The sequence below is a fragment of the Pelodiscus sinensis genome, chromosome 6 (genome assembly GCF_049634645.1).
Source record: "Pelodiscus sinensis isolate JC-2024 chromosome 6, ASM4963464v1, whole genome shotgun sequence".
Classification (NCBI taxonomy): Eukaryota; Metazoa; Chordata; order Testudines; family Trionychidae; genus Pelodiscus; species Pelodiscus sinensis.
The window spans coordinates 80,851,918-80,879,114 of record NC_134716.1 but is presented as its reverse complement, the minus strand read 5'-3'; the positions used below and the strand labels follow the sequence as shown (position 1 = coordinate 80,879,114).

The window sequence follows — 27,197 nt, the reverse complement described above, 5'->3', positions numbered from 1 at the left end:
TCTTTTAGAGGGTTTTGATTTCTGCACAGTCCCCAAAGGTCCGTCTAGCCCAGTATCCTGTCTGCCTACAGTGGCCAGTGCCAGGTGTCCCAGAGGGGATGGGCCGAAGACAATGATCAAGCAATTTGTCTCCTGCCATCCATCTCCAGCCTTTGACAAACAGAGGCCAGGGACACCATTCCTTACCCGTGGCTAATACTTTGTATGGACCTAACCTCCATTAATGTATCTAACTCTTTTAAAAACTCTGTTATAGTTCTAACCTTCACAGCCTCCTCTGGCAAGGAGTTCCACAGGTTGACTGTGCTCTGTGTGAAGAAGAACTTTCTTTTATTAGTTTTAAACCTGCTACCCATTAATTTCATTTGGTGTCCTCTAGTTCTTATATTATGGAACAAGTAAAGAACTTTTCTTTATTCACCCTTTCCACACCACTCATGATTTTATAGACCTCTATCATATCCCCCCCGTCAGTCCCCTCTTTTCTAAACTGAAAAGGCCCAATCTCTTTAGCCTCTCCTCATATGGGACCCGTTCCAAACCCCTAATCATTTTAGTTGCCCTTTTCTGAACCTTTTCTAATGCCAAAATATCTTTTTTTTTTTTTTTTTTGAGGTGAGGAGACCGCATCTGTATGCACTTTTCAAGATGTGGGTGTACTATAGTTTTATCTAGGGGCAGTAAGATATTCTTTGTCTTATTTTCTATTCCTTTTTAATAATTCCTAGCATCCTATTTGCTTTTTTGACTGCTGCTGCACACTGCATGGATGTTTTCAGAGCACTATCAACGATAACGCTTAAGATCTCTTTCCTGATTAGTTGTAGCTAAATTAACCCCCATCATATTGTGTATATATAGTTGGGGTTATTTTTTCCAATGCACATTACTTTACACTCATCCACATTAAATTTCATTTGCCATTTTGTTGCCCAATCACTCAGTTTGATGAGATCTTTTGGAAGTTCTTCACAGTCTGCTTTCGTTTTGACTATCTTGAACAGTTTAGTATTGTTTGCAAACTTTTCCACCTCACTGCTTACCCATTACCCCTTAGTAAGGCATGATTTCCTTTACAGAAACTATGTTGACTTCCCCCAACAAATTATGTTCATCTTTGTGTCTGACAAGTTTATTCTTTACTGTAATTTCAACTAATTTGCCTGGTACTGACATTAGACTTACCTGCCTTTTATTGCCAGGATCACCTCTAAAGCCCTTTTTAAATATTGACATCATGTTAGCTATCTTCCAGTCATTAGGTACAGAGCTGATTTAAAGGATAGGTTACAAACCATCATTAGTAGTTTCACAATTTCACATTTCAGTTCTTTCAGAACTCTTGGGTGAATGCCATCTGGTGCCAGTGACTTGTTACTGTTAAGTTTATCAGTTTGTTCCAAAACCTCCTCTAATGACACCTCAATCTGGTACAATTCCTCAGATTTGTCACCCTATGAAGAATGGCTCGGGTTTGGGAATCTCCTCAATATCCGTAGCCGTGAACACTGAAGCAAAGAATTCATTTAGTTTTCTCCGCAATGCCTTTATCAGCTTTGGGCATGCCTAGACTTGCTTTCACTTTCAAAAGAGTATATGCAAATTTGCACAGATCACATTTTCAAAAGAGGAACTTTCGAAAATGAAAGTAGTCTGGATGTGGGTTTTTTTCTGAAAAGAACCCTTTTTCGAAAAAACCACATAAACCTCCTTTTTTTTAGGAAGAGCGTTTTTTTTTTTTTTCAAAAAATCCACATCCAGACTACTTTAATTTTCGAAAGATCCTCTTTGGAAAATGCAATTGGAAGAAGATATGCAAATTTGTGCTGAATTTGCATATCCTCTTTCAAAAGTGAAAGCAAGTCTCCACGTGTCCTTTGAGTGCTCCTTTAGCATCTTGATTCTCCAACGGCCCAACTGGTTGTTTAGCCTGCTTCTGATGTACTTAAAAAACATTTTGCTATTACTTTCTGAGTTTTTGGCTAGGTGTTCTTCAAACTCCTTTTTGGATTATTATGTTTTTATACTTACCTTGACAAAGTTTATGCTCCTTTCTCTTCTCCTCACTAGGATTTGACTTCCACTTTTTAAAAGATGTATTTTTATCTGTGTCTGCTTCCTTTTACTTGGCTGTTAAGTAAACAGCACTTTTTTTGGTTGTCTTACTGTGTTTTTTAATTTGGGGTATACATTTAAGTTGGGCCTCTATTATGATGTCTTTGAAAAGTTTCCATGCAACTTGCAGAGATTTTACTTTTGTCATGATTCCTTTTAATTTCTATTTAACTATCTTCCTCAGTTTTGTGTAGTTCCTCTTTCTGAAATTAATTGCTACAGTGGTGGGCTACTGAAGTGTTTTTCCCACCATAGAGATGTTACTACGGTCACTATTTCCAAGCGGTGCAGTTATATTTACCTCTTGAATTAGATCCTGCACTCCACTTAGGACTAAATCAAGAATAGCCTCTCCCCTTATGGGTCCCAGAGCCAACTGCTCCAAGAAGCAGTCATTTAAAGTATCAAGAAATTTTATTTCTGCATCCTGTTTGGAGTGACGTGTACCCAGTCAATATGGCTTTGAAGTAGGAATAAGATCCTCCGGAAAAGGGCGCTTTTTCCGGAGGATCGGGGCCAGTGTAGACGCTCTTTTCCGGCTTTTCTAAAAGCCGGAAAAAAGCGGCGGACATTTTTATTTAAATGCCGCGGGGGATATTTAAATCCCCCGCGCATTTCCCTATTGCGATTTCAAAAATTACCATGCCCCTTCCGGAAAAGGGGCCAATGTAGACGTAGCCTATGGGAATAGTTGAAATCTCTCACTATTTTTGAATTTTCTATTTTGGTAGCCTCTCTAATCTCCCTTAGTATTTCATAGTCACTATCACTGTCCTGATCAGATAGTAGATAATATATCCCTACAGCTATATTCTTATTATTGGAGCATGGAATTACCATCTATAGAGATTCTTTGTAACTTTTTGGCTCATTTAAGAGTTTTCCTTCATGTGATTCTATATATTTTTTTTCATGTATAGGGCCACTCCCCCACCAGCACGACCTGTTTGTCCTTCCAATTTATTTTGTACCCTGGTATGACTGTGTCCCATTGATTATCCTCATTCCACCATGTTTCCGTGATGCCTATTATATCGATATCCTCAATTAAAACTAGGCACTCTAGTTCACCCATTTTATTATTTAGACTTCTAGCATTTGTGTATAAGCACTTTAATAATTTGTCACTATTTATCTGTCTGCCATTCCTTGATGTGTTAGACTCTTTTTCATTGGATTGTGTGTCATCTGATCTGACATACTTCCATCCTTTCCTCCAAACTAGAACATAGAGCATCTCTATTAATAGCCCCTCTCCTAAGAGATGTCTCTGTCCAATCCATGTGCTCCTCCACACCTGTCGGCTTTCCCCCAGCCTTTAGTTTAAAAATTGCTCTATACCCTTTTTAAAGTTAAGTGCCAGCAGTCTAGTTCCTGTATAGGCTCCCCCTATTCCAAAAGTTTCCCGAGTTCCTAATAAAATTAAACCCCTCCTCTCTATGACAGGGGCCACATGGCAGGTGGCTGCCCCATGTGCCTTTTCCATAGCACCCACATTTGGCAAAATGTGGCTCTACTGAAGACTGTCTTAGTTTTCCCTTCACTCAGGGCTCTTTGAGTCAACACCAAAAATGCACTTATTGGCTCAAATGTATTAAACATCTTTCAAAATAGAACTCTTATTTACAGAGTCTTCATCCAGTTTCAGCAGGGTACAACCTCTCCTCCTCGAGAGTCTGTCTTCCTGCTTTTCTACTACAGTAGACTTCTGATAATCCGGCACCTTTGGGATCTAGGTGTTGCTGGATTATCGGGTATGCCGGATCTGGGAGGTACTCTGGCGGGGGGCTGTGACAGGTCTGCTGGGACCGCACTGAAGGAGGAATAACGGTAGTTCGAATTAGGAGCTTTAATTTGAAGTACCTAGTCCATGCTGCGCGTAGCCGCGAGCAGGTAGTTCGAACTAAGGGCATTTAAAAATTGTGCCCGCCCAGGAACATGCAAATGAAGCCTGGGATATTTAAATCCCAGGCTTCATTGCAAGTTCGAATGCCTACATTAGCCACCCTAGTTTGAACTAGGGTGGCAGTGCAGACATACCCTACTGCAGTCTGGAGGGTGCGGAGCTCGCTCCCTTCCTGGAAACTCTCGGCGGCGGCGTGGGGCTGAGCACAGCTGGAACGGAGCAAGTTCAGGGACTTAGCTCTTGCCCCCTCTCCTCCGCTGCCGCTTGCAGGCCAGTGACTCGGTTTCCCCAGCTGGCCTGTTGCCGGCGGCTGCACGGGGCTTCCCCCACTTTCCTGCAAAACAGCAGAGGGTTCGCCCCTCGCCGCACCGTTCCCCGCCCACCCCCACCCCCTGGCCAGACGCAGTGCAGGTCCCGGCAGACCTGTCACAGGGGTATAATCCCCTTCCCCTCTTCTCCCCTTTCCTTTCCCAGCCGCGAGTGCCATGGGGCTCACAGCAGCTCCAATTGTCTGGCTGGCCGGAGCACTTCCAGGTTCCAGTTGGTGCTGGACTATCGGGAGTTACAGACCACTGGATGCCAGACAATGGAGTTTTAAGGTACTTCTTGCCCGGAGGCTTGCCTTCTTCATAAACATTTCTTCCTGGTGCTCTCCACAACTAATGAGTCAGGACCCTGCAGGATCTTTTTTATTCCTTGCAGTGTCAGAAGGCACTTTCCAGCAACCGCCTTCAATTGTGCATTGGACTCCACTCTCTTTGGAAAAGGCCAATCATGCTGTGACAGCGAGTTTGTACAATGGGAAGCCACAGGGCTCGCCAAGTGGTGGCAAGTCCCACTTGCCAGCCGCGTGGTTTCACACCATTCTGTGTTCTGTGCATGCGCAGATCGCTCTGTGCCGGCTCTTCCAGGTTGTAATCTACTCGCCACGGGTGAGTAGATTACATTATTTGTCGAGCCCTGGGAAGCCATACCTCAGTACATTACACTTGACTACTTTTTGTCATATAGCATACATAAACTTCTTCATTCCCGCATAATCCTTAGTTTTTTCATACTGATATTGCAAATTTGAACCTGTCTTCTTTCAGTGAGTGTTAATTACTAGCCTATCAGTTCTTCAAAAAGAATATAATATTATGGAGGAAACTGCTTTTACAGGGAAACTCAGCAGAATCCTAGATTAATCAGTTACAGCTGATGGTTCATACAATGTCATTTTTAATCAATTTCCTAATCTTGTGCCAATAATTTCTAATAACCAAGCATGCCCAGCATCAATCCCACTGTTTAGCTCAGTTTCTTCATCTTCCTTTCCAGTTTAAAAAGAAACTAAAATTAGGGGAGTTTGGTACCAGTGAAAGAAATAATATAATAGTTCTGTGTAACACTTTCTGAAATAGAGAATGATGAGCTTTCTTCAACTTGATGATACTGTTCTCTCTGACTTACTTTTGAATAGTGTGCTGGTATCAAGATGAGTTCTCTTTTTTTCCTCTTTTCCTGATATACTTTTTAAAAAATAACTTTTCTACAAGAGGTGTGTATGTTAAAATCAAGGTTTATCATCCTTGTAAATCCATCAATTTGAATACTGAAAGGACAGCTTAAAAAGGAATGACTGAATCTTTTGATATATGTGTAAAATAAAGATTAAATAAAAATTGTGTAACCTTCTACAAGTCTTCATTAAATACTTTCCGGAGAAACAATAATACAAATAATCTAACTAACCCAGATGCCTAATCCTAAAAATATAAATGCCGCTGTGTTAAACTAACAGATGAAAATGGTGGTAGTTGATGTAAATTTGTCCACAAGATAATAAATATTTACTTTTAATAACTGTAATGACATGTTCTCTGAAATATAGGTTTTATTACTACAGTCTAAATCTAAATGATGAGGAATTTGAACTGCTAATTAGAGGGCTGAGCAACACTAATATTATTATTTATATATCAGCAACCACACAAACATCATAATGTTAAAAACCCAGGAAAGTGTTATGGCTACTGTCTTCTTTTCTAGATTGTTTGTAACAAATGCTTTTGGTAAATAAGTTACATTTATAAAAATGCTTGAAGTCCAAGAATTACTTCAGGATTCTTTTGTAATCTATGTTATGGTATTTTTGTTTATCTGTGTTGAGGGATGTGTACTTGTATATGCCAGTTTGTGTGCAAAGTATCCATCTACAGTAGAATATATGACTTACCAATGGTTTTGGTGAGGAATATATATGCCCACAACTTTCTAAAAAAGCAGGTGAATCTTTTATCATTTCCAAAAATCTGCCAGCCATGCCCACCAAGAGCTCAGTCTTGCTCCAGTTAAAGTCAATGGGAATTTAACGTTCACTTCAGAAGGAACTGAATCAAATCTCTAATCTGGAATTTTCTCAGTCTGAGTAGGCAATCATTACCATAGTAACAAAATGCTTTCTATAATATCCAAATCCCAAGACAAAATTTCCATTGAAATCGCTACAAGTTTTGTTTGAGTGAAGGCTAGTTTATCTGACTTTATATAAGAAAATATACAGAGGGCTGTGAAATCAACTCTCCTCTCTACCTCCTACTTCAATTACACCTAGAGAGTATATTAAAATGTATATAGAAGTATATATTTATTTTTGCTTTATTTGATTTTTCCATCTTTATGAAACATGGTAAAAACTAAAAAGACATAAAGACATACTGGTCAGAGTGATTTAAAAATACATGTATATCTCACAGCCTAGTAATTCTGTATACAATATGAAATAAATAGTTAAACCTTTATGTTGTTAGTGGAATTGTTTTCTGGCCTTTTAAAGATTATTTTTAACTACGTTGTGTCATAAAAAAGATTCTTATCTAATGGTCTTTTAAGTGGGTCCTTCCACAACTCATTCAATGTTTCTTAACCTACATGGTACTCGCATTTAAGTGGTAAGCATGGTTTTATAGGATTGTCCTTTAAATGATTTATTGACCTTTTTCAGAGAATGATGTATCTCTGAAAATTCAATAGCTATGAGCCTTGACTTTCATTGTGCAGTCCATTGAATGTGAATGTTTTACTTTAGCTTGTTTCTATGTTGGTTTACTTGCCTGTTGCTAATTTCTGTGCGCAAAGTCTTCTCTATGAAACATCATTTATATAGGATTTAGGAATTTAAAGTTTAATCTGAAAGGAGTAGCTTCCTTTATATCTATCTATCTATCTATCTATCTATCTATCTATCTATCTATCTATCTATCTATCTATGGTCAGATGGCATGTTCATTAAAATGATGTTCATTAAAATGAAATCAAATATAGCAGTATGTGCACTAGCATAAAGTCAATTGAATGTAATAAGTATATATAGTCTTCTTCATAGGGTCTACTTTGTAGTATACTCATTGCTCATAAGAAGCGGCATCTACCGACTCATAATTAATACATCTTATTTTAATAATATCAATATTTTTCTTCAAATGAATAATTTTAAGAGTGAAAGTATTTCATAGACAACCTTTCCTTCCAATTTGCAATTAGAAATTAGATTTAAACATTGGCTTGACAAATTCTTTCTAAATGTGATTTTAGATATTGTCTGTCTATATATTTTTGATTGTCTCTTCATCTTGCTTCATTTCTTGATCTTTCTGTTATAAAACAACCTTTAACTCTGAAAATGTACTTCATATTTGAAATTGCACTTTCCTCAAATGGGTTCTTGTAGTGTCACTGCAGCTAAGCTATGAACTTGGCACACAAAGTAAAAATGTATGTTGACATCACTGCAGGGTTACTATTTGTAACAATGGCTGGTGGAGCAACAGGAAGCTGAGTTAGATATCTCTGCTGATTAGAATGACCTTGGAGTTCACAGTTAAGACTCCAAAAACTAACAGATGCAGATGTAGGTATGTTTAGTTAGAAGAACATTTTCTCTTCTCATACTTTGCACCTACCTGAGAAGAATCATTTTGTAACAGCTAATTGCTCAGTGCCCTGTCCTGTAGTCCTTCATTTACAATTCCCATCGACTTCACTAAGAGTTTGGGTTGGAAAGGAATGCAAGACAGTGAATCCTTAGTGTGGTATCTTTTAAGGTATGATTTTGAATATATAGAAATTACTAGGTTTTTTTTTTTCTGGTCCTACTAAAATGCCATCTCTGCTTGTACCTATTACTCCACTAGCTATTCTAATGTTAATAAGAAAACTCCTAAGATTCTGCTTCCTATGAAACACACTCAGGGCCTACTTTGACTTGCTTTACTCATAAGAGAAGTGCTATCAAAGTAAATGGCTCTTCTTGTGTGAATAGGACTTCATTACAAAGATGGAACATCCCTCAATAGAATTTTAAATCACTTCAGTCCTATGAGTGAAAACTAGAGGGCAGGGGAGATGGGGGCACGGCGGTTACTGAAAGGGAAAACAGGATTCTTTTTTTGTTCTGTCAGAACACTGAAGGCATAAACTACACTTTGTGTCCCTTGCGTATTATACATGTAGAGAAACTTTGAAGGTTTATTTGATAGTACTTGGTTTGAAAATTGTTTTCAACTGCCATTCATACTCACAGGAGTGGTCTTTCCTGAAGTAGCATTTGAGAAAAATAAAATAAATTGACCTAAGGTAAAAAAAAAAATTGCAAAGTATGATCTACAAACATGCCATCCTTTAGCTACTTTACTGTACCCAAGTATTGCAGCTGCTAAAAAAATTGCAGCTTCTTCTATTTGGAAGCTTTTGAATAATGAATTATCCTAAGTATCATAAAAGATGCTATACCAATCAATACACAAGAAAGAAAATTAAGAATATAGACTAAACTTTCATCAGTTTAAAATGATCTCTTAGCAGTGTGTAATATTTTGGGCTTTGTTAGACTTTACAATATTATATTCTATGTTATGCCTGTGTTTTACTTAGCGGCATTTTTAAAACAACTTTTTTCCTTCTTAAAATTTGCAGTACTTCTTTACTGTTATATTTGGCCATGAAGGGCAGAAGCCATTGGAGCTCCGTTGTGAAGAAGAAAGTGATGGAGATGAATGGGTAGAAGCTATCCACCAAGCTAGGTATGGAACCTGCCCCTTAATTTATTCTAAATTCCACTTTTTGTTTTTAAGAAGATGGCAGAGATTTTAAATCTAAATACCCTCTCTCAAAAAAAGAAGGTAATTTAATTTAGGCATAAAAATGGGGAGAGTAAATTATAATTACATAATAAATATATTTTAATAAATAAAATCCCTGTCCTAAAATTTAAATCCAAAACACTTTCCAGTGTGCAAAAAATGGAAGCCTTGTAGACCTGACTATATTACAACTTTCTATCCACCTTCCCTCAGAAAGGGCCTGGGTGAGAGAGATGAGGATTGCAGCTTAATATGAAGGTCAGCTTTCACATTGACAAGAAGAAGATGGACTCTAAAGTGCAAAATAAAATTATTGAAAACTGATACCTTAATAGTTATTATTTGTAATTCTTGTATCTCTTTTTGATTCTACTAATAATATCTAGGATGTTTCCTAATTGATTTCCCCACAAATACAATATACTGATCCATATATTAAATTTAATTATTGGGGTATGGTATTATTAATCTGACAATAATTAAATGTAGAAAATAAACACTGTAGAGGGGAGTGTCCATATTTTAAATCCTTTTCATAATCCAGAAAAAATGTGTTTTTTTTATGATAGCCCTCCAATTAATTTCAGTCTGAGCTTGTTTTCCATGTCAGCAATATAATAGTCATCATCAGAATTGACCCTTCCAGTATGTGACTCATTATAATTAATTGAATTGACAATTAGTATATATACAAAAAGAATAAAGTCAGAAATATGCATATTTTTCTTTTTAAGTCAAAATAAACTAAGAAAATTATTCTTTATTAAAGATTGTTGCAAAATAAGAAGTTTAAAAATTAAAAATATATTTAGTCAGAATAGCTTGGTATTGCCCTTTCTATATAAACCCTTGATGAAAGAGCAGAAGGAAGTTAGGCTATGTCTACACCGTGGAGCTATTTTGAGATACTGAAATATAGCTATTCCGTGTCTATTCAAGCAGCCTGTTATTTCAAAATAGATTTTGAAATAACCGGTGCCTTATTCCAATGTCCCTATAACCCTCATTCCACAACAGTTAAGGGACATTTCGGAACAGTGCTTTATTTCAAAATTAACTCAAAATAAGTTACTCAATTTGCATAGCTCAAATTGCGTAGCTTATTCGAGGTCAGGGTGCTGCATAGACACACGGTGTTCAGCATTTTGAGTGAGTTTTAGACAGAAATAAATTCTTCAAATATAAAAGCACATACTAAAGATTTGGTGCTCACTTGTGCAGTCTGACGATGTGCTGGCAAAATGCTTAAGCAAGTCCTTTACTTTAAACATATGAGTGCTCTCAGACTTCAGTGGGACTATTCATGTATTGAAAGCCAACCACACATCTAAAGATATACCTGTGTTGGCATAGTCATGTACAGACAGCCTGCTACACCAACAGTAGGACATTTCTGTTGCTGGAAGAATACCATATCCCTAAGCACAGGTGGTAATGTCAAAGGTAGCACTCTTCTGTTGGCTTAGCTATATCTACACTAGGGTTTTTGTAATGATAGTTATGTTGGCCAGATGTATGGGTTTTTCTCCACATTCTGACTGATATAACTATGCCGATTTATCTTTCAAGTGTACACCAAGCCTAAGTACTTTGCTAGATCAAGGCCGTAGTGTACAACATCTTACAGAATCCAGCTTTCTGCACATCCCTATTTAAGTGAGGTTGAATCACATAAAAAAACAGTCATGTGAAGAGCTTGTGTAGGAAGAACTCATTTGAAAACATGACACCATAACCATTTTTTTTTAATCCAGAAAATGAGTGTGGTAATGCCTGTAACGGTTCTCCTCACAACATACGGTTTGGCTTAAAGATGAAATCTCTTGACAGAAAGTAATATGGAGCAGGAATAAACTACAACAAAGGAGTTAAAGAAAAAACAATCATGGCATAATTTCTGGATTAGTTTTTAAAAATACTCTGTTGATCTCTCAAACTTTTTAAAGAATAAAATATTAAAAATAATTTGGTTTTGGTTTTTAACTACCATAAATATGGGAGAAAATCCTCTGATGAGTAAGGGCATGTTGCCAGAGTGATAGGTATAGATGGATAAAAATAGTTCTGGAATGAATTTGAAATACCGATAAGCAGAATATGAAAACAAAGATTAAATGAAAAAAATGTATAAAGTTCCTGGGCTAGTCCTGAATATAAAGAGCTCATATAAATGACTCTGAGATTACCTCTCTCTGTGATTGGGCTAACAGAAACCTGCAGTCATGATGATACTGAATTTTACACTATGTAAAAATACAGAATATTAAAATATAATTACACATTCAAGGTTTGGCTGCTTTATGATTAAACAATAAATGATATATTAAGCAAAAGGAACAGAATATTATAAGGTTTTTTTTATTAATCACACAAGTTAGGTTTAATTTGTCAATATTATGCAAAAAGATACACAAGTCAGTATTTGTCTTATTTACTAATTAACATTTTTCTCCCTAGTTATTCAGACATTCTGATTGAGAGGGAGGTCTTAATGCAGAAGTACATTCATCTAGTTCAAATTGTAGAGACAGAAAAGATTGCAGCCAATCAGCTTAGACATCAGCTTGAAGATCAAGACACAGAAATTGAAAGACTTAAATCTGAGGTATTTGCAAAAGTTAACATTACTAGAGTGTCGGTGAATTGGTATATTTTGATTACTTTGTTACCTCTGTTGCATAATGTCCATATTCCTTGCAATCTATGTTGATCAGTGAGGAAATACTCTATAGGCTCAATAAAAACACTGGGGCAGAATTTTCTTTTTAAAGCTAATTACTTAGTGATTATTTAGCGTATTCAGCGTCTTTATATTCTCAAGGTGACAGAGTCTGGAAGAAGTACTCAGCCTCTGGAGGAGGAAGCACATCCTCATGCTATTTATGTACCCTGTGGCTTCATCAGGCACACCACTGTTCATTTCCAGAGAGAGCTGTTTCCTCCTCACACAGAAGAACATAATGCAACTGAAAGAGGCTCCTAGAAGTTCCTTGAGAGAGAACAAAGTCCTATATATTAGATATTGTAACTGAACATTTCTAAAATATTGAAGAAAACATTTATGTTTTTATTGTTTTTGTCAGATTGTAGCTCTCAATAAAACTAAGGAACGAATGAGGCCTTATCAAGGCAACCAGGAAGATGAGGATCCAGATATAAAAAAAATTAAAAAGGTAAGTTGTCATGTATCCTGCTTGAAAAGGAAAGATAGAGAAACATGTATCTGTGTGTATTTTATTATCTGATTAGTTTTGTTTTAATTGTTTCTTTGTGTGCTGCACCCAAATGTGGACCTGAGCATTCCACCTATCTGTATCTGGACTAGCTTAGTCTCAGCAGCTTTTTAACATTTCAGTGGTAAGAAAGCAGAATATCCAGTTGCAAATATACTTCATTTTATTTGCTATGTATATGTTTATATTTGTCACAAACTAGTTAAATAGATCTAATATTGTTATAACTATGAAGTGGTTAGGAACATTTGGACTATCCTGGGCTATTTCCTTGTTGGTGAAGAAATATGTGACTATGTTAGTCACCATGGGTATGTCTACACTACAGCACTATTGGAATTAACTTAATTCAAAATAGTTAATTGGAAATAAGCTAATTCGAAATAACGCATCTATACACAAACTATTTTGAAATAGCGTTTTGCTGTTTTGAAATAGCGCATCCACACTGAGTGGACCCTGAACTGAAGTTAAGGCTGGCCAGAACCAGGGCCGGCAGGGCATCAGGTTGGGACTTAGTGTGTGGGGCTGCTGCCTGAGGCAAACTGAGCTCCGTGCTTAAAGGGACCCTACACCCACCCTGGACAGACAGTTCTCCTGAGCTTCCCCTCTCCCTTCTTCCCCTTGCTTCCCCCTTCCAGCTCCCTCCTCCCAGGTTTCCCCTTCTCCTCTCCCACCCTCTCTCTTCCCCTCTCCCACCTCCTTCTCCCAGCTCCCCAGAGGTCCATCCTCCCCTCCCCCCCAGTTTGGTTCAATAAACCCAGTTTCTGTTTTTGAACATACGTTTCTTTTATTTGACATCAGGAAGGGGGGGCTAGGGTTGGGTAAGTGGAAGGACGTGAGGGAGGAATGGGGCACGAGCCCCCAGTGGGGAGGACCAGGGAGGCTCTGAGGGATGGACGCTCTCCCTTGGGGCCTCCTGGATCCTGACAGCCCCCCGATGGACACCCGGATTTCAGCCTGCAGCAAGTGCAGCCGGTCTGATGGCAACGACACCACGAGATACACAGGCGTGCCCAGGGGCAGCTCTGGCTCCATGTGGCTTAGTGCTGTGGTGTCCCGAGTGCGGGCACTCAGGGCACTCCAAGACAGGACTACTTTTCTGTCCCTCATTGAGGTAGACAAGCAAGCAGGAAGGCACCTGCCTTCTCCAGCCCCTGTCAGGTTCCTGGGAGCTGGCAGATTGCTCCTGGGGAGTGGTGGAGGGCTGGCTGCCAGTGGCTTGCTGGCTCATGTTTTGGGGCCACTGGGTCAGGGGCCCTGGTGCCCACTGCTGGGTCTGGGCTGGCAGGTTTGGAGCTGGCACAGGCACTGTGGCCAGGGTCTACCCCTTTAATGGCTCCGGGGCTGAGGGAGAGGAGAGTAAGCTTTCCTGGTTGTGCCCAGAGTGGCTGCTAGGGCTCTCTGGGAAGGGCTGGAGGCCCCCTATTTCGAATTAAGTGTCTACACAGCACTTAATTCGAAATAGCTATTTTGAATTTGGCATTACTCCTTGTAGAATGAGGTTTACCAAATTTGAAATAAGGGCTCCACTATTTCGAATTTATTTCGAAATAGCGGTTTGCCTGTGTAGATGCTATTAAAGTTAATTAGAAATAACTGCTGTTATTTCGAATTAACTTTGTAGTGTAGACATACCCCATTTGTGCAGTTTTTGAAGAAGGTTGCTAGATAGTAAAAATAGAGCAGTTTATATCTCGTTACTGCATGTAATACACTTTAGAAATGTAGAAAACAGTAGACTTTCAGCATGGTCTTTTTGATTTGTAATATCTTCAGAACGCTGTAGACAAGCATTCAAAAGGGCCTACACCCAGGCTTTATTTGGACCTTGCAAAGTTAGCACATGCAACAAGTGCAGGAGGAATTTTTAGTATCATTACTTATGCATGCAGGTATCTGTGCTCCAGAAATTTCCTTTGGGAGTTGCATATGCAAAATTTTACAGATAACCACACAAATGTTAAGTTATATTTTGAAAATGTGTGTTTCATGTTCTTACCGTACCCTATTTAATGATATATCTATTGTGGTGTGACTCTGTACTCGCGTTTTCACTCAGCCTGTCTGAAGGAGGAGGCCTGGAGTCATTTTTTGTGTCTATGCCATATCTGGGTTTCTCTTGCTAAATCAACAGGCCTTTGTACTTAAGACTAGCTAGGTTTCCTTATAGAGAGCCTACTGCTTTTCTATAGTAAGGTCATACAGTTGTTCAGTAAATATATGTCTTGAGAGATGTGTTACATTTGGTTTATATTTAAATGCATTTATTGAAACTAACATGTTCCCATGTGAGGTTTTAGATTTCCTTTAGAAGAAGGAGTAACTGCATATTAGGGTAAGGACAGGAACTAAATGGCCAGAATTATATTTTCTCTTGCTAACTCAAATCCACTTTTAGCTTGGGTTTTTGCTGCGTTGAGTGATGATTTCCATGTCTCACAGAAACAAAACACTGTATTTTTCTCTGGTAGTAGTGTAGGCAGGCTAGGTCTGTAGTAGCAGGCTTTAGTTATTTATATAACTTGCTAGAGTTATACCAGAGTTGCAAGATCAAAAACTGCCCCTTGTTCTCTTCCATGGGAAGCTTCAGTACCAGTTAGGCAAATAACAAGATGAAAACTGACCAAAGAGAGATTGAAACAGCAGAAAACAAGGGGGAAAATGGTGGGTGGGAATAACATATACAAGGATAATGGTACCAGGGCTTATTTTCAAAGGTACTAGTTCAGGGTGGGCAAGAGGTAATTGGCAGGCCACATCCGGCCCACCAAGCTACCAGATCTAGCCTATGGCCACTTCACCAGCACCCTTACTACACATTAGCTGCCATTTTAAAAGCTGGCTCTCCATGCATGCTGGTGAGGGATTGGGAGTCTTCACGCGTTGTCCCACCCCCAAAACGTGCTACGAAATTTTGCTGGAGGCAGGGACAGCGAGCAAAGTCTCCTCCCTCATTCCCCTCTCCTTGTGCTGGATTAGAGCCGTGTGGAGCAGCCAGCCCAGCAGACAGGAATGGAGCCTTTCTCAGGTTTCTGCAGGGCTGCTGGCTGGGAGCTGCCTAGATAAGTGGATAAGTGCCTCCCAGCAAGAGCCTGCCTTCAGGCACCCCATCTCCTCTCTCCTCCCATTTCTCCGGTCACCCCTCAAGCCCTCTGTATCCCCTTTCCCTACCTCATCCAGGTCACAACTCCCTCCCAGATCCTACACTTCCTCCTATACCCCTCCCCAGGCCAGAATCCTCTCCTGTACCTCCTGGCCCCTGGACCCCAAACTCCTGCCCCTGATCATAACCCCCTCCTTCACACAAACTCCCTCTTTGATCCAAAACCCTCTCCTGCACCCCAGTTCTCTATCCCAAACTTCCCTCTACACACCACCCACTGTCCCAGACCCCTCACACCCTCCATAGAAGTGTGACACTTGATCACTTACTAAAATCTTGGCATGGTCTCCCATTAAAAATTATTGCCCACTGCTGTACTAGTATATATGTGCTATATTTCTCCAGTCTACTTTCTATTTCCAAATTTTACTGAACAGCTATAGATGTTTTTTCTAATAAATGGATCTCTTTAAAATGTACATGCATGGCATCACAGCTCTCCCATGCTTTGTGAAAATTGGCTTATGAATATGAGCATGCATAACTAAAAGATGCTTTATGTGAAGTACATCCTATGATATGTCATTTTAAAAGTTCTAATCTGTTGAATCTGTATATCCTATTTGTGTGCATGTCTCTTTCTTGTCTGTGAAGTTAGAAATATTAAGGAAGAACCTGTTTTATTAGTCTGGGTATTCTAGTAAAAGCCATTATTTATACTTTAGGAATTTAATGGCTGGGTGATCAAGTCAATGACCAGGGAATGGCTTTGTTTTCCCTCATCTGGAATACCGGTCATGGATAGCACCCCAGAGAACACAATCCTAAAGAGGACCAAAACCACAAATAAATCTGTCTTACTCTGTATAAAAGTTATGCACAGAGAAAGCTTGATTTATTTGGGGTTTTTGTCTTCTTTTGGGGGATGTGTTCTTGGGTGCTGTCAGTGACTTTATAACTGAGCCCTCCCAGAGCTGAGCTAATTCAAAGTCTGTGTTGCTTTGCTGGGGGGCTATTACTCCAACTCTGTGCCTTGGCTGGTGGAGACCAAAGCTTCTGGTCCAACCGGAGAGGGAGATGGGGCACCCCAGAGGAAGTTTGTGGGCTAAGTGGCATGACCAGCAAAGTGGGAGTTAATCCCACAGGAACGCCTGTGATCCAGCCTGTCACACATGGCAATTATAGAGCAATAAATGATTAGAAAATGCTAGGCCTTGAAATTAACAACGGAGTATGCATAGCATATTCGCATATTTCAAAATGAAGATAAATGTAATACAAACATCTCTTACCATGATGAAAAACTGTCTTAATGTCTTTGTTTTATGGTAACTTTTTGAAAGTGCTTCTCATTACTCTTCTTGTTCTTCTGTGTTTGATCAATTTTAGGTTCAGAGCTTTATGCGAGGCTGGTTATGCAGAAGAAAATGGAAGACAATTGTCCAAGATTATATTTGTTCTCCACATGCGGAAAGCATGAGAAAGAGAAACCAGATAGTTTTTAACATGGTTGAGGCTGAATCTGAATATGTGCATCAACTTTACGTTCTTGTAAACTGCTTCCTCAGGCCCTTAAGAATGGCTGCAAGTTCAAAGAAACCACCTATTAATCACGATGATGTTAGTAGCATTTTTCTCAACAGGTATTTGATTTTTGTCCACTTCTCACTGTGCATCAATTTTACAGTAGTAAAGTTGGAGGACATTTTGTTTTGACTTTTACCCTGTGCAACTGTAACCGCCACCGGGTGGATTTGAACCTGGGGCTTCTGGAGCTGAGCATAGGAGCCTCTACCCTCTGAGCTAAAAGCCAGCTGGCTCTCAGCTCATGCTGTAGAGGTCTCTTGATCTTAACTGTTGCTGTGGTCTAGGTACTACTTGCATTGCTCAGTAACCACACTATGACTGTGTCTACACTGGTGCAGTCTTGCGCCAAAGGGGCTGCTCTTGCGCAAACTTGCTGCCTGTCTACACTGGCCGTGTGTTCTTGTGCAAGTAAACTGATGCTCTGCTGTATGAAATCAGGGCTTCTTGCACAAGAACTATGATGCTCCCGCTCAGGAATAAGCCCTTTTGCGCAAACTGTTCTTGGGCAAGAGGCCAGTGTAGACAGGCAATATGAATTTCTTGCGCAAGAAAGTCCTATGGTTAAAATGGCCATCAGAGCTTTCTTGCGCAAGAGAGTGTCTACAGTGGCATGGATGCTCTTGCGCAAAAGCACATGCCCAGTGTAGACGCTCTCTTGCACAACTACTTTAACGCAAGAACTCTTGCGCTAAAGAGTTTTTGCACAAGATCATGCCAGTAGCCTAGGTTTGTGGGTTACACAACCTCATTTAAATAAACACTATTGTCTGGGTTGTAAGTTAGAGTATGATCTGTTTCCCCCTGTTTTAAATTATACCTGTTTGACCTCTCTGCAGACCCACATTCTGCTTTTTCCTCTGCTGCAATAGGGAAAGCACAACTTCACAATGCAGTTCCTGTGCACTGGGGAAAAAACTTTTTCTTCCTTTCTTCCTCTATGTCTGTGTCTCAGACAAGACAGGGCTTAATGAACTCAGATGGTCCTGGTACATCTTAAGGATGAGATGCTGAATTTTGTTATTTTATTTTGTCCTGCCTAAAGAACCTCTTTCTCACTTGTCTGTCCCTCCAGATCAACTTTCCCTGCAAGTCAGAATTATTATTTGTGCCAAATAGCTTGATACTATAGCACACAGATAATATAATGGCAAGTGAATGAAAAATGGACAACTGGTCAGACTGAATGAGGAGTGGGGTTAGGTGTATGCTTCTCATTATAAACACAATTTTGGAGGCTTGTAAGGCATTTATTGGAGAGAATGAGAATGCCCCAACCATTTCAAACTTGGAGTTGTACAGTCAATGCTTACTGCATAGTATTCCAACTATTGTTTAGTTAGTAACTTAGCTTTCTGGCTTTGTTAATTCAGAGAACCAAGTGTCGTTCTGGGGCCTTTGAAACATGCATGGGCCATACTGTTTGATCTTTCATGCTGATTTCCTTGTTCTGCGTGTTTCCTTCCTAATGTCTGCAAGTCAAACAGCTGAACTCAGAGAAGGAAATCATAATTATGAGCAGTTTTGTTTATGTGCCCTGTGAGATTTCTTTTCAAGATCCAAATGCACTATTGCATAAATAACTCCAGTAAGTTATATTGGCATTAATCTCACAAGATGTTCAATTTTAAAGCCCACACTGAAATAAAAAACAGTAAGGTACGCTGGTGCAATGCAAGCCTGAAAAACTAGAATAAAGCTGAATATGTTTCTGTGTCTTACTGCTGTGTTTAAGTTAACATAATGCTTTGTCCAAAATACTGCTGCATTAGGTACACATGCTTAATAAAGTATGTGGAAGTTGTGATTTAATAAGCAATTTTAATCAAATAGCTAAACATTTGGAATACATATCCATGTAATCTGCTATAAGTGTTTTATAAAGATGTTACTATACATAAAAAAAGTTGAATTTTTAGTTGTTAAAGACTAAAAATGAAAGCAACATATTGATGCAAATGTTGATTTCCATAATATTGTGAGTGCACAAAGTGCAAAATATACTAATAGGAAATTATTTTTGTAGTGAAATTAGAAAATAAGGTTTGAATTTTCTTATTCTTTCAATACTTCCTTTTCAGTGAAACTATAATGTTTCTTCATGAAATATTTCATCAAGGATTAAAAGCAAGGATAAGTAATTGGCCCACTTTAATTTTAGGTAAGTTACTATTATCTGTAATCAGACTGAGATTTTCATGTCACTTTTTACCATTGGGTGACTTTTAAAAATTAGATTATCCCTTTTATATACTGCACATTTACATAACTAATGATATACACATATTTGTATATGGTTATTATGGATGGAGGAAAATTGTCAATTTATCAGTATTTTTGTGGGGAATAACAGGCCACCTCAGAGGCATGAGGGCTCCTTTTGAGGTCAGTCTATTGGAGGACTTCCTTGGGATCAGCCTCTGCCTAAAGACTTGTCTCACCTCAGCACAGTACCTGAACTTTCCATTGTCATTTGGTAGCTACTGTATAATCAGGATGGTTATGCTTTTTCAAGAGAGGGACAAAATTTATGTGACTCTCCAGTAATAATGAAAATGGAGCTGATCATAATGCCACCTCTGTAGAGCCAACTCTTTTGTGTGTGTGTAAGATATGGATATCCAGAAAAAAGGGTTATCTTGATCTTTTTTTTTCTAGCCGACTTATTTGATATTTTGCTGCCAATGCTGAACATTTATCAAGAATTTGTTCGGAATCATCAATACAGTCTTCAAGTACTTGCAAACTGTAAGCAAAACAGAGATTTTGACAAACTCTTGAAGCAATATGAAGCCAACCCAGCTTGTGAGGGGCGAATGCTGGAAACATTCCTTACTTACCCTATGTTTCAGGTAGTCACTCTACATGTTTGTGATTGTTCATTTGTAAAATTAATTTTCATAATTTAGTGTTGCAATAATTAATATCAGTTGAAGGTAACTAATTGCTTCATAACAATTGAATGAAAATGAATTTAGTCATTTGTTTATCTCATTATTATTCTGATATTGTTTGCATGTGGAATCATAGTCTCAAAACTGCACTGGTTCCAGAAAGAGGAATGTGGGGGGAGGAATTGTGCCTAAATAAAAACAAAGAAGCAGATCCTCTAACTTGATGTGCTCCAACAGCATGAAGCAGTCTATAGGGAGCCACACTCCAGCTGCTGCAATTTAGAGCAGCCGCAAGTCTTGTATAATCTGAGTTAATGGTGGGACCAGGTAGATAATCAAGGAGCAGATTTTAACTCCCTGACAAACCCCTCTGCTCTTCAGAGATCAACTTCTGCTAAGTCTGGTGAAGAATCTTTCCTAATAATTTGAAAAAGTGTATTGTACTTCTGATAACATGTCATGGTTTAATTGGATGAATTATTTTCATTTGTTTGCAAGGTTTTATAGATTATCACCCTAGTTGCTTTGCAGCAAATACATTTGGCATAATTATTTACTTAATTATTAAAATTCTTTCTTCATTTATGTAATTTTTGCAAATGAAAGTGTTCCTGATATAAAAATGGGGTTGGAGAATGAGCTGGCTTCTCAACTCATCTAAGTGTTTCCTCCAGATAAATGCTGAATATAAAAATACTACAAATTGTCTGGTAGCACTTTATAGATTAACAAAACATGTAGATGTATCATGAGCTTTCGTGGGTACAGCCCACTTCTTCAGATGACCAGAGTTTTGAATTTAGGATGTGCAGACCCAAAATGAATGGGGAGGGGGGAGAGAAGGAAAATACTGATATTTGTATAAACAATACTATTTAATAGCCATATCTGAGTGAAGGGTTTACTTTCATTAGCACCTGTAGAGATCCAAAAAGGGGATGGTATCTTAATTACTGATTTCTTATTGATGTTATTATCTTAATCATTGATTACCTTATTCATATATGTTATGCAGATTCGCAACCCCTTTGGCTAGGATTTTTAACCGATGTGAAAGGAAGGTAAAAGTGACTAGGAATTTTGAGTGCCTCCATTTTTGAAACACTTTAAATTGGTTTCATTTTCAGCTGCCATTCTCCAGTCACCCATCTCTGAGGGCAGCTCTGCCACCAGCATCAGTGCAGAAGTGAGGATGGCCTGGTATGGTATTGCCATATTCACTTCTGCTCTGCTGGTGGAGGTGGGTTTGACCCTGTCCCAGAAGCAGCCTGTGCTCAGGAAATGGAAGTCCTGTCCTTTCATCGCCTGGCTAAGCCTAGCAGCTGGAGCCCTCCAACCAGGGCTCCCCATCCTTGTGCTCAGAAATTAAAGGGGCTTAGAGCTGGCCATGTGTTTATGGGGGATTGACCACAGCACCCCCATCCTGAGCCTGGCACCGTGGCTAGTTGCCCACATGAAAGGCCATTCATGCTCTCCTCTCAGAAATAACAACCTCCTATACCATGCCACTCTTACCTCTGTAATGCTGGTGATATTAGCTTGGCCTTCGGTGCTTGGTACCCAGTCAGTACACTACTCTCTAACGCTGAAGGCAGCACAGACACAAAAGTGGCAATGCTGTAACCTCCCAATAGCCCTATTTCTATGTATTTCACAGTTGTGAATTCAGTAAGACCCTAAACATTATTAATAGAACTGGTAACCTCAGGGAATCTTAATTTCTTCAAACTGAAAAAATCATACCTGACATAAGACAGCTACACTAGAACATTTGTAAAGGCACTCAGACAATTGGAAACTAATAAAAAATAGACTTGACCAATTTGTGATATTTTTTGAGGATTTTTCTTGTACTTAGCAGCCCATCTTGAATTTGTAGCAAAAATTCTAACTGAGCAGGGACATGGATATTGTCAGTGAGTAAATAATCTGCTAGAAATTTAGAGATCAGTTGGTATTATTGCTTATAATAAAAATGTTGATACTGTATTTCATTTGTTTAAGATTCCTAGATATATTATAACTCTTCATGAACTCTTGGCTCATACACCCCATGAACACGTGGAAAGAAAGAGCCTTGAATTTGCTAAATCTAAACTAGAAGAACTTTCAAGGTAAGATTCTGTCCCTTGTATATAGTAAGCTTGAAAGGAAAGTTCTGAAATATAGAAACAATTATTTAATACTTTTACATTTTTTATGTTAAAATTTGACTCTTTTTTACCAAGGCAAAGCTAAATAACGATTGGTGTTTGTGGGCTTTGCAGAGGTTCAAAAGTGTGTGGATGTGTTCACAAAAAATTTGGATGCTCAGAGGATGGTGATTTACAATTCAATAAAGCATCACTGTTCAGCAGTGCATTTAAACACGCAGTCCTGAACTGGAACCTTAATGTGTAGAGAAGAGATATAGAGAGAGGCATAGGAGGAGGAAACAAGGTATCACATCTGGTATTGTTAGAATAAGTAAAGGCTGCAAGATGGCCCATGAGAGCAGATCTAATTAGAGCAGAGTTATGGAAGACCTTGAAATCATGGACAAACAATCTAAATTGAATAGATAAAGAGGGCCAATCGCCTGCCTCCAGTAGGATGGTGTCCAAATCTGCTGTGCAAAAAAGATGGCTTTAGCAGCTTCAGAAAGTTCAGATAGCTGGCATTAATGAGACTTGGCCAACACGCAAGTCATTCAAAACTTTGGTGAGAGCAGTTTCAGAAGTAGTAAAAGTAGAGTACTTAGACTGGAATGAAATCATGAATGAATAGGAGGTTGAAGCAAGGATTATAAACCTTGTTTTTCTTTTTAACAGCTATTTTTATTACTACCTTGTGTTGACCAGCAGGTTGTATTAAAAACTGACGTATAATAGTTCTTCTGGAGAATTCTTGGGGAGGCTAACTATTTTTACATTTACTTTGATAGCAATATATATGAATACTGCAAAATACTTTTCACGGGATTAAAAATCCTCTTTTTTTCATTGTGCCTGACAGGGTGATGCATGATGAAGTGAGTGACACAGAAAATATCCGGAAAAATTTAGCCATAGAACGAATGATAGTAGAAGGCTGTGATATATTATTAGATACCAGCCAAACATTTATACGTCAAGGTAAGGCTTTTTTTAAAATATGTCTGTGTGTACATGTATTGTAACGAGAAATGTAATTCTACTGTTTTTTTATAATGTTGGCATCATTGGGAAGATGACACTGCTGGTGCCCAACATCACAAGGCTGATGTCCACATACGATAAGTGACAGGTTGCCCCTATGACAAATAGCTTTGGGTTACAGTTGAGCCCCACTTCTGTGCTGTTTTTTTCAGGGGCCATGAAAAACAGCAGCACAATAATAGTAAAGCACCCATGGGAAAGTAGCGTACATACAGACTGGACTATCATCTTCAATGGACCAGAAATTATCTACAGCTCCACGGAGAACAGGTCCGTCTGGCCAATTGATGTTGCAATCTCAGATGATGCCAACATTCAGACAAAAACACAAGAGAAGCTAGAAGTACTTGAAGCTTTGTCAAATGGTGGAGAGATTGTGAAGAATGAAAACAGCTGTCTGTTGTTCCCATTTTTCATTTGTGCTTCAGGAACAGGTCAAAATGCTATAATTTAACTACTTGGTAACCTTTGCTACCAGATGGATATTTCACTGACAAGCGGCTGAAATCAGATATTAGAGCATGACAACATTGTATATGTATTTGAATTCATGAGGTATTAGAGCATGACAACATTATATATGTATTTGTGTTCACGAGAAAAAAGCATTTTGTTTCAAGAACTCTAGTAAAAGCTCAGCATAAGTGGCAGAAACATTCCTGCAAAAAGAAACTGTGAAGATCAGCATACTGCATAAGATTCAAATTCACTAGTATGTAGTAGTTTGTAACACGAGAGAGAGTAAAACACTGCAACCTTTGTATTAATAGTTTTTAAAAGAGTTTCCTTTGAAGTTCATAATTAGTAGTGATGGACTTAATGATAAAAGTCCACATCATTGTAATGAAAAGAAAACTTTAATATGGCACCTTTTACTGAAAAAAATTACATTTTATTTTTCAGAAGAGTGGATCTTATGTTAAGCCAATAATATTAAAAGAAACTAGAGAAAAACTGATAAATGAAACTTATTTGTTAAATAAGGAAATATTTGTAAGTGGCTATCTCTGAATCATTAGCACCAAACAAGCAGATATTTATGCTGACCTAGAAATCTGTAGTATAGGATTTATAGCTTTTCATGTGCATAAACTTCTTAGTAGTCGAAAAAATGATATTCAGGGAGGCTTAAGAATACAATTTAAGTGCATTTAACATTAAGATCAGTGGCCTGAAATATGGACTCATATTAAATGTGTTAGAACTAAAATGGTCAGCTATGAAAAAGCTTATAAGACCTTTGAATGTTGGGGGGGGGGGGTGAGTGTGTGTGAGTGAGCGCGTGCACGTCTTCACACACATTTAGTAAAATTCTGGAAATCTAATGTTTAAAGTCTTTATAATATGTGGCCTTACCAAGAAGATGGGAACAATAGCATCAAGGGATAATAACATCAAGATTCTTACTACCACATTCACTCTGAAATCTGTGTATGTTTTGGAAGGATTTTTCATGATTAGATTTCAATGTTTGGCATAATTGAGTATGCTGTTGTTCCCAGGATATTAGAGACCAGGTTGGGTAAAGTAAAATCTTTTATTGGATCAACTTCTGTTGGTGAGAAAGAAAAGCTCCAAGTCTGTCAGAAGAAGAGCTCTCTGTAAGCTCAAAAGCTTGCCTTTCTTACCAATAGAAGCTAATTAAATAAAAGGTCCTGTCTCGCCATCCCTGTTGCTCTAAAATACCATGTATGTAAATTTAGCAAAGTATTTGCAAGAAAATTATTCAACAAAATATATTGGACAAGAAGTTATATCTTTCGTTATATCTAGTGCCAAAAACAGTTGCAAGACACAAACTTCCTTGACCGACACTAGTCTGAGTATTGTGTAAATTAATTATACTGTATAAACTATGTTCTATTTTAGTGTACTTGCAATATTTTGGTGTATTTATTTGAATTATTTCATCTGTTTCATTGATAATTGCTTGTTTTGTTTGTATGCCTAGAAATTTGTCAATAAAAAGTAAGTATAATAAAACTACCATGTGAAGAAGTCTTAGTATATTTATTTTCACGTGCCTTTAAAAATTTAATAGAACCTATCTTTTTTTTAAAGTAAACCAATGAAACTTATCAAAAGACTAGTTTCAGATCTCAGATCTGAAAATCTATATTGTTGTGTATCTTGTAAAATCATCCACTGTGCCTCATATTGCATGGTAGAAGAGATCAGAAATTAATTGTCGAAACAAAAACAACCCCTTCCCATTTCTTTGATTTTCTGCTGTCCATGTCACAAAGTTGGCCTGTAACCATTGACACTAATTGGGTCTTTGTTGACAGAGAGACCATGGACTGAATGGGTCTGGAGAATAAGCTAGCTTCTAAACCTGTAGAAGTGTTTCCTCGAGGTCAATGCAGAATACATTGGTAGGCAAGCATGAGGGAAACTTACATGGATTCTGCTGGTATAATACAGTATGTGTTCTCTGACCTCTACTGGTTCTAACCTGGCACCTTTTCTTGCATTCCCTTTGTCTCCCATTTTTTCTATCTTCTTTGATCTATGTGGGTCTACAAGTATTACCCGCACCTGTGAATAACGCGTGGGTTTCCTTGATTGAGTAAAAAAAGTCTTGTATACCCCGCGCACATATATAGCCTGTGGGAGATGATCCACGGGTAATGTTAATACAAAGCACTTGTAATCAAGTGTTAATGAGCCACAGGTGATAATGCCGAGCACTAAGTAGGCTACAACCCTTATCGCTGGTATATAACCCCTTTGAACCACACTGCTTTTCCATTCATTTATTCCTTCAGTGGTTTTAACTTGTATTTTAAACTTTTAAAACTTTTTAAATCTTTTAAACATGCCTAAGTGCAAATCCTACACAGCCAATTTTAAGTTGTGTGTAGTGGCATTTGCAAAGGACAATGGAAACCGAGCCACAGGGAGAAAATACTCTGTGAACCACCTAACTTTGGCTATGGATTTTATGGATGTTTTTGAAGACAGTGACTATGATGAGAGTTTTGATGGTTTTGAGAACTCAGATGGTGAGGAGTATGCTGCTGGCGCTGATTCTAGAAATCAGAGTGAATGAAAATGTGGAGACAGCTTTTTTAAAATTGTTTTTATTCTTTTACTTGCACAGCAAACTAATGCATTTTAATGTATTTTAATGAATTTTAATATTACTGCCTCTATTATTAAATTAAAATATGCTGCTTTTCTCAAGTAAGCGTCAGTCTTGTCTTCCTTTCAGTAAAAAAAAAAACCTGTATTACACACGCACAAGTATAGCCCACAGGAGGTGGGGGGAATATGTAAAACTTTGCATAACCTGTGGGTTATATTCACTAAAGTATGGTAATGACATTCTGATTGAAATTGTGGGTAGGTATGGGAGGCTGAAAAACTAGTTTCTCTTCCTTTGCTTTCCTCTTCCTCTTCCTCTTCCTTGCTATTATAACTATTATTTGCCATAGACTTGAGTACCTATTGGGACCCAATATGCATTATTTCAGCACCCATTATTTGCCATGCAGAGCTTAGGCTCTTTGTTTGAGAGCCAATCACCATCCCAACTGTCTAGAATCTTCCAGAGCAGGAGAAAGCAGAATTGCATTCGTAAATCAGGAAACAGTATGAAGACATAACATCTCTTTTAAAAAAGAAAAATATGACTTCATCTTTCCTGATTTGCGGCTATGTTATTAAAATGAATAGTTTGGCAATATCAAACAACTTTCAAGTATTTCTGGTAAAAATACTCAAGATTGATCTGAAATTCTATTGAAGCATGAATTAATTTAGGATAATGAGTATTCCAAAAGTAGCCTGTCTTATTACAATAGGGAGATGTCCCAATATATGTTTTTGGGTTTTTCCCCCCTTGAAAGGAAATCTTTGGTGGGATGTGTGGAAAGCAGATGCCTAGCTCCTTTTGTTAATAGTTCACCAAATAGAAAACCCCAAAAGAAATGTACAATGGCCTCTTTGCAGGATGAGAGCAACAGAGTATGTGCTGGTAAACTGACTCAACATGTGATTGATATTAGGCTGTTTATTTAATCCAGCAAAGTAAGTTAACACAGTGTTTTAATTCATG

At 38.2% G+C, this 27,197-nt stretch overlaps 1 protein-coding gene across 3 annotated transcripts in view; it reads left to right on the top strand.

The window, feature by feature from the left end:
• The window catches only part of RASGRF2 (Ras protein specific guanine nucleotide releasing factor 2), a 205,051-nt gene that overhangs the window by 59,297 nt on the left and 118,557 nt on the right, over window positions 1-27,197 (top strand). For all 3 annotated transcript variants that reach the window (XM_075932213.1, XM_075932212.1, XM_075932211.1), the window contains exons 2-9: window positions 8,978-9,084; window positions 11,602-11,749; window positions 12,228-12,317; window positions 16,873-17,126; window positions 19,149-19,228; window positions 19,726-19,919; window positions 21,966-22,075; window positions 22,956-23,074. In XM_075932213.1, the coding sequence (XP_075788328.1) occupies window positions 8,978-9,084; window positions 11,602-11,749; window positions 12,228-12,317; window positions 16,873-17,126; window positions 19,149-19,228; window positions 19,726-19,919; window positions 21,966-22,075; window positions 22,956-23,074 (1,102 nt within the window). The remainder of the gene's footprint in view (window positions 1-8,977; window positions 9,085-11,601; window positions 11,750-12,227; window positions 12,318-16,872; window positions 17,127-19,148; window positions 19,229-19,725; window positions 19,920-21,965; window positions 22,076-22,955; window positions 23,075-27,197) is intronic.